General features: G+C 45.4%; 1 protein-coding gene across 3 annotated transcripts in view; it reads right to left on the bottom strand.

Annotated features, from left to right (window-relative positions):
- The window catches only part of USP34 (ubiquitin specific peptidase 34), a 204572-nt gene extending 192825 nt beyond the window's left edge, over positions 1-11747 (bottom strand). For 2 of the 3 annotated variants that reach the window (XM_040993394.1, XM_040993393.1), the window contains exon 1: positions 11296-11416. In XM_040993394.1, coding sequence (XP_040849328.1) covers positions 11296-11338 — 43 coding nt within the window. In that variant the 5' untranslated portion in view covers positions 11339-11416. Of the gene's footprint in view, positions 1-11295 lie in introns of all 3 variants that reach the window. The other variant, XM_040993392.1, reaches the window with a different exon arrangement.
- Between the last annotated feature and the right edge of the window lie 589 nt (positions 11748-12336).

Below are 12336 nucleotides of genomic sequence, written 5' to 3'. Positions count from 1 at the left end.
AGAGCCATTTTTTAAAATAATTATTTTAAAGTCATAGTTATTGGGGTGAATGAAGATGGAAAGGGGAAGAAACGGAAGTCTCAATCTCTGTTTTGCTGGGTCACTTCCCAACTGACTACCAACAGCTAGGGCTGGGCCAGGCCAAATCAAGGAGCCTCTATAAGGTCTCTATGTAGGCAGCAGGGTACCAAGCAGTTCAGCCATATTCTACTGCTTTTCCCAGGACATTAGCAAGGAGCTGGATGGGAAGTGGAGCATCCAGAACACAAACATGAGATGCTGGCTTACAAGGGAGCCGTTTAACCCATTACACCACAACACCAGGCCCTACAGAGCCAATCTTAATAAAGAGACTACAGTGCATGGGTCTAAACCAAATTAACCTGAATAGAAAAGTACCTACCTTATCTCACAATTATTTAGAATGGGTATAATATGTTCCTAAGCATAATTTATTTCAAAGGCAGGCAGACAGAAGAAGCTCCAACCCACAGGTTCACTTTTTTTTACCACTAGCTAAATGCACACACTTTAAAACAGTCTACCACCACCAACAACAAAAAACTACGAGTGTGCTTTGTCTGAAAAGAAAACACAGAGGTATCTCCTACTCACTCCATTACTCCCCAAGTGCCCTTAGCAGCCAGACTTTGTCAGGCCAAAAGCTAGGCCAAAACCAGAAGCTGAGAACTCAACCTAGGTATCCCACATTGGCATAAGGGACCCAAGTTGAGCTATCACTTGCTTCCTCCCAATGTACACATATGTGGGAAGTTCGAATTGGAAGGAGATCTGTAACCAGAATTCAGACACTGCTACAAAGAATACAGGTGTCCCAAGTGGACACTTAACAGCTGCATCAACCACCTGTCCCTCAAAGCAATTCTCTAAGACTATAAGGCTATACTGATGCTCTAATGCTAATACAATTTTATTTTACTAACAGATTTCATTTTAAACATGCAATTTAAGATATACAGCAAACCCATCTCACATACATTACAAAAGGTGGTAACTATAACCCAATGGCTATCAATAGAATATCTTTTAGGTTAAAGTAGAACCAAATAATGAAAAACTACAGAGGCAAACAAATCATAATGTAAATATACACTCACATTAAAACATGTCTGCATCATAAAAACAACATTCAGGAACAAAGTCAAGTCATTAACTCACAAAAATAACATGAGAAAAAAAAAAAGAGAGAATTGAAGAGATGTTTACCAAAAGGATCACTGCTTTACAGGAAGTTCTAGATTCTCTTTTCATTTATTTTTTATACTATGTGATCTTTTTTGTATTTTTTTAAAGATTTATTTATTTTTATTGGAATGTAAGATATACACAGAGGAGAACAGAAAGGAAGTTCTTTCATCTGATGATTCACTTCCCAAGTGACTGCAACAGCAGGTGCTGCGCCAATCCAAAGCCAGGAGCTGCTTCCGGGTCTCCCACTTGGGTGCAGGGTCCCAAGGCCTTGGGCCATCCTCGACTGCTTTCCCAGACCACAGGCAGGGAGCTGGATGGGAAGCAGGGCAGCTGGGATTAGAACTGGTGCTCATATGGAATCCCAGTACATTCAAGGTGAGGACTCTTAGCTGTTAGCCTACGACATTGGGCCCATATACTATGCGCCTCTTTAAAAAAAAAAAATCAGGTACCCGGGTTGGCCCTGTGGTTAGTATAGATTAAAATGCCACTGGAGACACTGCAACTCATATCACAGTGCTAAAAATGAAGTCCCGCCTGATTCCAATCCAGTTTCCTACTAATATCTAAAGGTGGCAGCAGAAGTATCCCGTCTGCTTCACTTTCATTCCTGCTCCCTGCTTATGGCCTGGTCAGTTAGCGAAGGATGGCCTAAGTCTTTGGGACTCAAGGCTTCTGGATCCTGGCTTTGGATCAGCTCAGCTCTGCCCATTATGGCCATTTGGGGAGTTAACCAGCAGATGGAAAATCTTTCTCTCTGTCTCTCTACTTCTCTATGTAAATCTCCCTTTCAACTACAAATAAATAAATCTTAAAAAAAAAAAAATGGAAGAAATTTTAGAGGGTCTCACAAAGAAACAGAACTGAGGCTAGAAAAATCAATCTGGGGGCCTGGCTTAGCGGTTAAAGTCCTCATCTTGAATGCCCCAGGATCCCATTTGGGTACCAGTTCTAATCCCAGCAGCTTCACTTCCCAGCCAGCTCCCTGCTTGTGGCCTGGGAAAGCAGTCAAGGACTGGGCCAGGCCAAATCAAGGCCCAGCACTGGCCGTTGCGCTCACTTGGGGAGTGATTCATCAAAAGGAAGATATTCCTCTCTGTCTCTCCTCCTCTCTGTATATCTGACTTTGTAATAAAAATAAAAATCTTAAAAAAAAAAAAAAGGAAAAAGAAGAATCAATTTGGAGCCAAATAGGAATGATATACACCAAGTTATGAAGTTAGGTCAGGGATTGGAGCCATGGCACAGCAAGTCAAACCACTGTCTACAGAGTTAGCATCCCAAATGTGCGCTAGTTCAAGTCCCAGCTCCTCCACTTTTGACCCAGTTCCCCATTTATGAGCCTGGGGAAGCAGTTAGAGATAGCCCAGATGTTTGGATCCCTGCCACCCATGTGGGAGATCCAGAGGAAGCTCCTAGTACCTGACTTCAGGAAGATCCAGCCTCTGTGGTTTTTTCGGTGAGTGAACCAGCAAAATCTTTTCTAAAAGAAGCTGGATTTAATTCTACTCTCCTCTCCCCAACAATTCTTCTGGCAATAAAGAACTATGACAGCTACGAAAAGGTATCACGATTATTATCCACTACGTTTTTTTAAAAAAAAAATCAACTCTTTAGCTACTATACCACACAAAAATAATTAAACCTATAATGAAAAACACCAAACTAAAAAAACCAAGTAACAATCTATAAAATGAATCTATGCAGTTGATAAAAGTTGAGCCTCAGTATATGCAAGAAATTTGTCTAACACCCCTCCACAATTTCAGAACTCATAGTTCAGGTCCCATATATAGGATGGTATAATATTTGCACATAATAGATACACAGCCAATAGATAATTCACAGTATCTAAAACAAATGCTATATAAATAGTTATGACAATATATGGGCAACAATGAAAGAAAGAGTCTATATGTTCACAGGTTTATACTGTCACAAGTTTTTTTCCTGCTCAAACATCTACCAATGCACAGCTGGTTGAAATCTATGGGCACAGGCTCCTACAGATACAAAAGGCTGAATACACCTGATCAGTGAACAGCTCCTAGAATAAACCTTGGGGAAGGGCCACTGCTGTGGCAAAGCACATTACAGTGGCATAGCACATTAAACCACCACTGGCAACACTGGCCATGAAAATCAGAGCCTGAGTTCCAGTTCCAGCTTCCAATCTAGTATCTCACTAATCCACCCAGACAAGGAGAAGCTGTCACCTAGATATGGCTGTTGTTACTTGGGGAGTAAGAAAAAAGCATTTCTCTCTTTCTCCCTTCCACCATCTCCTTCTGTCCCTCTTTCAAAGAAAATTCTTTAAAAATACTACACAGGCAAAAATTTGCTTTGAAAGATCAGCTCCTGCAGATACTGGAAGGCAGCAAGTGGCGGCTCAAATAATTAAAGTCCCTGCCACCCATATGGCAGACCTGAACTGAGTTCCCAGCTTCCAGGCATTAAGGGAGTCAGCCAGCACACAGTAGGACTCTAGCTCTCATATGAAATAAATCTAACTTAAATTAGAGGGAAATTATCACTAAGATTAAACAAACTGAATATTAATATAATACTTTTCTCAATCTAAATTTTTAAAATGTAAAGGTGTACAAAAAATGAGAAACATTTAAAAAATGTCAACAAGAGTTCCAAAATTGAAAAGCTTTTGTCTATAATGAGAGAACATGAAATTTTGTAATTCAGAGACAAAATTAGAGTAAAAGAAAAGGCTGCCTTGGGCCCGGCCGCGTAGCCTAGCGGCTAAAGTCCTCGCCTAGAACGCATCAGGATCCCATATGGACACCAGTTGTAATCCCAGCAGCTCCACTTCCCATCCAGCTCCCTGCTTGTAGCCTAGGAAAGCAGTCGAGGACGGCCCAAAGCTTTGGGACCCTGCACCCATATGGGAAACCCAGAAGAAGTTCCTTGATCCTGGCTTTGGATCAGCATAGCACTGGCCATTGCATTGACTTGGGGAGTGAATCATCGGACGGAAGATCTTCCTCTCTGTCTCTCCTCCTCTCTGTATATCTGACTTTCCAATAATAAATAAATAAATCTTTTTTTAAAAAAAGGCCGCCTACGGGCATATGGCATGTGCTCACTTCGGCAGCACACATAGCAAGGGCATGTGGCATAACAACTACCCTGCGTGCATCCAATACTGGAGTGCCCTTTCAAGCACTGGCCACTCAGAATGCAGCTTTTTGCTAATGTACAACCTGGAAGCTCCCACCAAATGATGGTTCAAGTACCTGAGTCCCTTTGTCCCCCAGGGGCCATACAGATCAGAGTTCTCAGTCAACCTGACCCAGCCCAACTATTGAGCCTTTAGGCAAGTCACACACACACACTGACATAGATACACACACACCTCTCTTCTTCCCGTCTCCTCCACTTCTCAAAATGAAAATTAAAAATCAAATAAAAAGTAGCCTAGTCCATGTAGTTAACATCTGTCACAAACTGGTCAAGGCACTATGGTTAGATTTCCAACTTTCTAAAATAATCCACTTTTCACTTAACGCACAATCTACACCTAAGATACACCCATAAAGTACACTTACAGATACTATCATTAAGCATTCAAGAAATACTAATATGTTACATGAAGGAAGAGCTAAAGCTAGTTACGAAGTTACAACAGGGGAGGGGATCTGAAATACTGATTAAGCCACCAAGTTGGAACACCAGCACCCTACATCAGAATGTCTGAGCTCAAAGCCATGAGGTAGTGCATGTGAAGTTGCTGCCTGCAGCGCTGGCATCCCAAAAGGGCAGAGGCTGGAGTTCTAGCTTTTCCACTTCCCAACCAGCTACCTATTAATGTGTCTGGGAAAGCAGAAGAAAGTGATGCAAGTTTTGGGTCCTGCAGCTTCTCCTGACCAACCCAGCTCTAGCTGTTTTGGCCATTTCGGGGCTGAACTAGCAGAGAGAAGATCTCTGTCTCTCTGCCTCCCTCTTTGTAATTCTGCCTTTCCAGAAAAATTTTTTTTAAATTGATGTTTATTGGAAAGACAGATAAGACAGAGAGCATGAGAGACAGAAAGATCTTCCATCTGCTGGTTCACTCCCCAAGCAGATGCAACAGGCAGAGCTGAGCTGATCCAAAGCCAGGAGCCTAGAGCTTCTTCCAGGTCTCCCATTTGTGGCTTCCCCAGACCACAAGGAGAGAGTTGGATGGGAAGTGGGGCCTCTGGGATTAGAACCAGCACCCATATGGCATCCTGACATGTTCAAAATGGGGACTTTAGCAACCAGGCCACCGCACCAGGCCCAACAATATTTTTCAGTTTGGTTAACAGTGTATTCACAATGTCTTCCATCAGAATAAATCAGGGGCCAGCACTGTGATGTTATCAGTTAAGCTACCACCTACAACATAAGAATTCCACATGCACACAGGTTCAAATTCCAGCCACTGGGCTTCTCATCTAGTTCCCTGTGAGTGTGTCTGAAAAAAGAATCAGCCCAAGTGCTTGGGTGCCAGCTACTTCAGTAGCAAATCAGGAAGGAATTCCAGACTCCTGGCTTTGGATTGGCCTAGTCCCAGAGGTTGCAGGCATTTGAGAAGTAAACCAGAGGATATAAGACTTATGTGTTTCTGTGTGTCTCTTCAATTCTGCTTTTCAAATAAACAAACCATTGAAATGCTTTTTAAAAAAAAAAAACCTTGGGGCAGATGTGGTAACCTAGTGGCTCAAGCCCTCACCTTTCATGCGCCAGAATCCCATATGGGTACCAGTTCATGTCCCGGCTGCTCCACTTCCCATCCAGCTCTCTGCTTGTAGCCTGGGAAAGCAGTCCAGGATGGCCCAAAGCCTTGGGACCCTGTACACACATGGGAGACCTGGAGGGGGTTCCAAGCTACTGGCTCTGGATTGGCTTGGCTCCAAATGCTGCAGCCACTTGGGGTGTGGATCAACGGACAGAAGATCTCTGTCTATTTTCCTCTCTGTGTATCCGACTTTCCAATACAAATAAATAATCTTTAAAAATATATATACATATAAAACGTATACAATGTAGCCTAACTTAAAAGTATGAGCTTTTAGAGGCTGGTTCAGTGGCATAGTGGTAGGTTAATCCTTCACCTGAAGTGCTGGTTTCCCATATGGGTGCCAGTTCTAGGGCATGCTGTTCCACTTCTGATCCATCTTCCCGCTAACCGCCTTCCCAGCAACAGTCATGTCCAGTTCTGGTCACTGTAGCCATTTGGATAGTGAGCCAATAGATGCAAGCCCCATCATTTCTTTTTTTTTTTTTTTAAGATCTATTTTTACTAGAAAAGCAGATTTACAGAGAGAGGGAGAGACAGGGTAACACCTTTCACTGCCGGTTTACTCCCCAAATGCCTACAATGGCCAGAGTTGAGCACCCATTGGACTCCAGAGCTTACAAGAGGAGGATTATCCGAGTCAGCCATCATGCTAGGTCCTTCTCTCCACCGCTCTCTCCCTAACTCAACTTTTAAGTAAAAAATAAATATTTTGTTGAAGAAGAGCATGAGCTTCTGCCTTGATTTGAATTCAGCCCTGTGCTAATCCTCACTAGATCTCATACTGTCAAGCGGCCCTACGCCAGCTGGAGTAAATCCTCTAAGCCATCACAGTCTCATCTGAAAAGACAGACTACCTGAGTAAAAGAACTAATTAAATCAGACGCACTTAAAGTGCTCAGGGAAGTAATTGGCATAAATTGTTCAACAAAGTACTCAAATCCCAGGGCCAGCATTATGGTATAGCTTATCAAGCCACCTTCTGAAACACCAGCACCCTATCTGAACAGCAGTTCAACTCACAGCTGCTCACTCCTGACCCAGCTCACACACCTCGGAAAGCAGGGCTCCTGCCACCCACGCAGGAGAAATGACTAAAATTCCAGGCTCCTAGCTTAGTAGCTCTGGCCTAGTCCCAGCCAGTGCAGCTACAGGAGTGAACCAGGAGCTCTCTCCCCTCATTTGACTCTGCCATTCAAACAAATAAGTAAATCTTTAATAAATAAACATATAAATAAACAAGAGGCCAAGTTGTAGCAAAATGAGTTAAGCCACAGGCTGCCGAGCACACACCCCATATGGATGTCAGTTTCATCCAGCTCCCTAAGATGGGCCCCCTTTTTATACCCCATCACCCACATGTGAGACCTGGCCCAGAACACAGAAGAGCTCCCTCTCCGTGATTCTGCCTTTAGTGTGGATATATTTTATACCTGATCTTACCCAAAAAGCCGAGAAGCGATCGAGTAGATATATTTTAAGAAAAGTAAATACATAGGGGCCCAGTGCCATGGCCTAGCAGCTAAAGCCCTTGCCTTGAACGCACCAGAATCCAATATGGGAGCCGGTTCTGATCCCAGCAGCTCTACTTCCCATCCTGCTTGTGGCCTGGAAAAGCAGTCAGGATGGCCCAAAGCCCTGGGAACCTGCATCCACACAGGAGACCTGGAGGAAGTTCCTGGCTCCTAGCTCCAGATCGGCACAGCACCAGCCGCTGCAGTCACTTGGGGAGTGAATCATCGGACAGAAGGTCTTCCTCTCTGTCTCTCCTCTGTATATCTGACTTTGCAATAAAAATAATTAAAAAAAGAAAAAGAAACAGAATTGTTCTATAAATACAGATGCCAGAATATCCGACTACTTATTATCCAAGTGACTGGTGTTCTTTAATAAATCAATTAATCCTTTCTAAAGTTCAATTTCTTTTTCTTATTTAAATATTTGTTTTTATTTGAAAGGCAAAGTTACAGAGGAGAGACTAGAGAAACTGAAGAAACTGCCCATGCACTAGCTCACTTCCACAACAGCTGGAACTGGGTTGGGCTGAAGCCAGAAACCAGAAGCTTCCTGTGGATCTCCCAAACAGGTTCAGGGGTTCAAGGACTTGGGCCATCCTCCCCTGCTTTCCCAGGCCACCAGCAGGGACCTGGATTGGATATGGAGTAGCCAGGACTTCAACAGGCACTGGCCTCCTTAAGTTCAATTTCTTCCCCTACCTCAAATGAACTGTTCATCATGTAAAATTTGGTAAATTACAAAACACAGAATAAAATCAACAATATATAACTGGTTCAAAGAACTAATGTACATTTAAAGACAGTATCACTTTGCTCTCCAGAAACACTGACTTTCCAAAGGCAAATAACAATCTCAATTCAAGGCAGAACTTGACACTTCTCACCAACACCCTTCAGGGTTACAAAAAAGTCAGTTTATACACAAAATCTAGTGTAATGAGCATACCAATACAAGTTTAAATGTTATCTTCAAATCTTCAAATCAATGCAAACCCACAAAATTTATTCAATACTCCCAAACTTTATTTTTAAATTCCTTTATATTTAACAACAACAACAACAACAAAAAAAACCCCATTTTATTAAAGGGGGAAATGAAAACTCAGAATCAGTACTACAGATCCTCCTTATTCTAACATTAAGGCCAAATGTCATGCTGAACCTGTTTCGACTTTCAGGTTATCTCTCAAGGTACCTTTTAAAAGCGGACTTGGAGACAGGTTCCTAACATGGTTCCAGCCACAGGTTCCAATTGGTCCTTAACTTGCTGGCAAAATCCTGCCTGCATAGCCTTGTTTCCATAGTGAATGCTTATACTTTTACAATCTCAGCAAGAACTGAAATGTAAGTGGTAACAGCGATATTTTCACCAAAAAGTGATAAAATATTTTCATTGTTTTAAACAATTTTTTAAGTCTATTACATTGTGCCAGATTTTAAATGCAACACTCCAAAGTCCTTATACTTAACATGTCTCCGTATATCTGTCATTGAGCCATACTACCCATAGTCTACCCTCTGTTTACACAAATTATACACTTTATACTGTATGTAATCAGACTTCAAGAACAAAGTTAAAAAAGATTAGTGTTTGTAAATCCGACCATCAACATGAAAAGCACCACCCAAAAGTGCACATAATTTCATTTCTTCTCTTGGTTGTTAAAAAATGTATGCAGAGCTATATACTAAAAAACAAATTTTGAGCAATTTATATTGGGACTTCAACTTCTAGCCAAACACGAATTGGTGATAATCTCTGCCCAAAGTACAGCGTAAAAAGGACAGAGTCCAAACATATTTATTGTGAACAAAATTATAAAAAAGAAAACACAACCAACTTCAATTCAGCGAATTGTATCAAGTTTTGTCCATCACAGCAATGGTAAGCATTACTATGGTGAGATACAGTAATCCTCTTTGCTCTCAGGGAACTTAAAAGCCTCCTTTAAACACAGGAACCACACAAAGGGAAAAAATGAGAATAACTTTCAAGCAACTGGAGGGAGAAGAACCTATAATAGCCTAGTACAAACTATGTATGACATTGTTGAAGTAATTCTTTAACAAAGAAAGCATCACTATGAGATCAGGGTTAAAGAGGTAAATTTTTAAACTCAGCCTTAAAGAAAATATTAAGAAACTACCAGCTTACATATAAAACCCAGTTTTGGCGCATCAGGGCAGATTTCTCAGAGAATCTGGATTTTGTGAATCTGGAAAAACTGCTTTTACTCAAAGGTAATCAAAGCTAACTTCTCTTTCACTTATCAGTGTTTCTAATATTTAAACAATACCTTTCACTGGGACTGAGATTACATCTCTTTTCAGAAGGAAAAGTTAACAGTCTTTCATTTCTTTAAATTCTATAAAGTTTTCCTATTAAAGTATAAACTCAACAAACTTGAATTTTTCCTAAAACATATCAAACAGCAAAGCTAACGTTTTTCCAATCTGAATATAAAGTCACAATCACAGCTTTCACCTGGACCGCAAGATGCATTAAAAAAAGTTTAAGAACTGAAGTTCATGAGCATTACCACAGAGAATCTCAAAACACATAGAAATAATCTTAAAATTCTTAGAAAATCTAGGACGACACAATTATTTGATCACTGGAACAGAAGGCAAAAAAAGCATACTTGCACCTGTCAGCAAGCAAACACGGTTTAAAGTACAGCAGAACCTTGCACTGACTGCCTTTAGCCACGAAATTCAAGCATACACAAACAGAAGTCCAACAGAAAGACGGCGTTACCCTCTCCAAAACAATTGTTCAAGGGAACAATATTAGAAATCGGTTAACAAGTCTGCAGAAATATCACACAGAATAAATTGCAAATCCATGTAAACGGTCCATAAATCAACATTTTTTCCCAAACAAGTTTTTTGTAAATTGACCTTTTCAGCTAATTCAGCTTTTCCAACTAGGCCTTTGGGCCCAGAAGTAGCTGACTTGCAATATACCTTAAGCCGAAATATCATGTTGTAAGGATCAGAGATAAAATAAAAAGGAACTGGCTAGAAAAAAAAAAAAATCAAGGTACTTTTTTTTTTGGTAGTACAAAAGATAAAAGGAATTGTCTTTCATTCTAGGACGTAAGGCCGTGACTACCCCGGGATAGTAGCACCGGGGTGTTAGGAATTTACCTTTAATACGCTGAATTGCACAGCAGGAGGAAACATCATTAACTAATTCGCATTTTTTTTAAAGGGTAAGAAGGTCCCGTTCGTCCCTCTCCTAGTTCATTTTCAGCTATTTAAGGACTGGCAGAAAAGCTTAATACACCCACACACCCCCAAGGGAGGGGGAAAAAAAAAAAAGAAACCACCCTCTTTCCTAGGAGTTTAATGAAAATCAGCAGGTAAGAGGCCTCGGCCGCAAACTGGAAATCAAAAGGGCGGCCGGAGGGTTCGGACTGCGGAGGAAAGCCTGGTCGTCCGATGCCACCTCCCCTCACCTTGCCCGCAGGACGAGGGGGCGACGAGGCGAGGGGCTCATTACTGCCTTCGTTAATTGACACCTGTAATGAGGAAACTTTCCGAGAGGCGAGAGCGCCGAGGCCCGGCCGGCCCGCAGCTCGGCGGCGGCCGCCTCTCGGGCGCCCAGGTAACCGGGCCGGCCTGGGCCCGAGGCGCCGCGGCGGCCGCGCCAGCGCGCACCTTCCCGGGGGCTAGGCCCGCACGGCCGCCCGCCCGCCGTCGCCGTCCGCGGGCCGCCCCTGCAAAGGCCGGGAGCCGGCGCGGGGACCCCAAACCGCGCACCCCGACAGGCCGCCGGCGCGCCTCACTTACTTTCATTTAACACCTCCACCAGGTCTGCGCAGTTCTCGCACATCGTTCGGCCGCCGCCCCCCCCTCCCCCGCTTGGGCTCGCACGGACTGGTCCCGACCGGCGGGGGGGAGGGGAGAGAGGCAGAGGAGGGGGCCGGCCGGCCGGCGGGGCGGGGAGGCGCCGAGGGCGGGCGGCGGGCGGCGGGCGGCGGCGGCGGGGACGGGGCGGGAGCTGCGGGATGGGGGAGGGGGAGCGCGGGGGGCGAGGGGAGGCGCGCGGGCCGGAGGGGCGCCGAGGCGCCGGCGGCGGGGAAGGGGGAAGGACGGGGGAGGGAGGAGGAGGAGGAGGAGGAGGGAGGGGGCGGGCGGGGAGAGAAGCAGCAGAGTCACTTCACCGACCAGACGCCGCGGCCACCGCCGACGCCGCCGCCATTTTAATAGCGCGTTCGGGCTGCGTTCGGCTCTTTCCGCCCGGGCCAAGGAGCCGACGAGCGGCGCCTCGCGCTCTCATGCCTCCGCCTCCCTCGCGTCGCCACTCCTCCCACCTCCCCTCCGCGCGCGCACACACACGCACACACACACACACGCGCGCCGCGCGCTCCACACCCCGCCGCGGCCGCCTCGCCGCCCTCCCTTTCCTCTTCCGTCCGGCCTCCCCGCCCAGCCCGGATCTCTGTCAGCGGCCGGAAGGGAAGCGCGAAGCCAGCGCGGCCGCGGGGGGAGCCCCGGAGAGTCGGGGAAGATGGCGGAGGCGCCGAGCGGGTCGCCGTGGCGCGGCGTCACCCAGCGCGGCCCACTTAGCAGGGTGGAGAGCCGGAGAGGCTGGGGAGGGCTCGCCGAGCCCTCACCTCCCGCCCCCCTGCGCCTCGCCGCGCAGCCAGCGGACCCCAGCGAGGCGAGAGGATGCCGCTTTCCCTCGAACCCCCTGCCCTCCGGCCTCAGGGTTGGGGAAGCCGCAGGTCCTCGGGGGCCCGGGGCGCCGCGCCAGCCCGCGCTCGGGTCTGTGGCCCTCTCTTTCCCCCACGGGGCTCGAGGAGAATGGAACAGCCCGGGACCTGGCTC

Source organism: Ochotona curzoniae, unplaced genomic scaffold, assembly GCF_017591425.1.
Source record: "Ochotona curzoniae isolate NIBS_2020 unplaced genomic scaffold, NIBS_Ocur_1.0 contig_883, whole genome shotgun sequence".
Taxonomy (NCBI): domain Eukaryota; kingdom Metazoa; phylum Chordata; class Mammalia; order Lagomorpha; family Ochotonidae; genus Ochotona; species Ochotona curzoniae.
The sequence above is the reverse complement of the archived record's forward strand: the minus strand, read 5'-3'. Positions and strand labels throughout refer to the sequence as shown.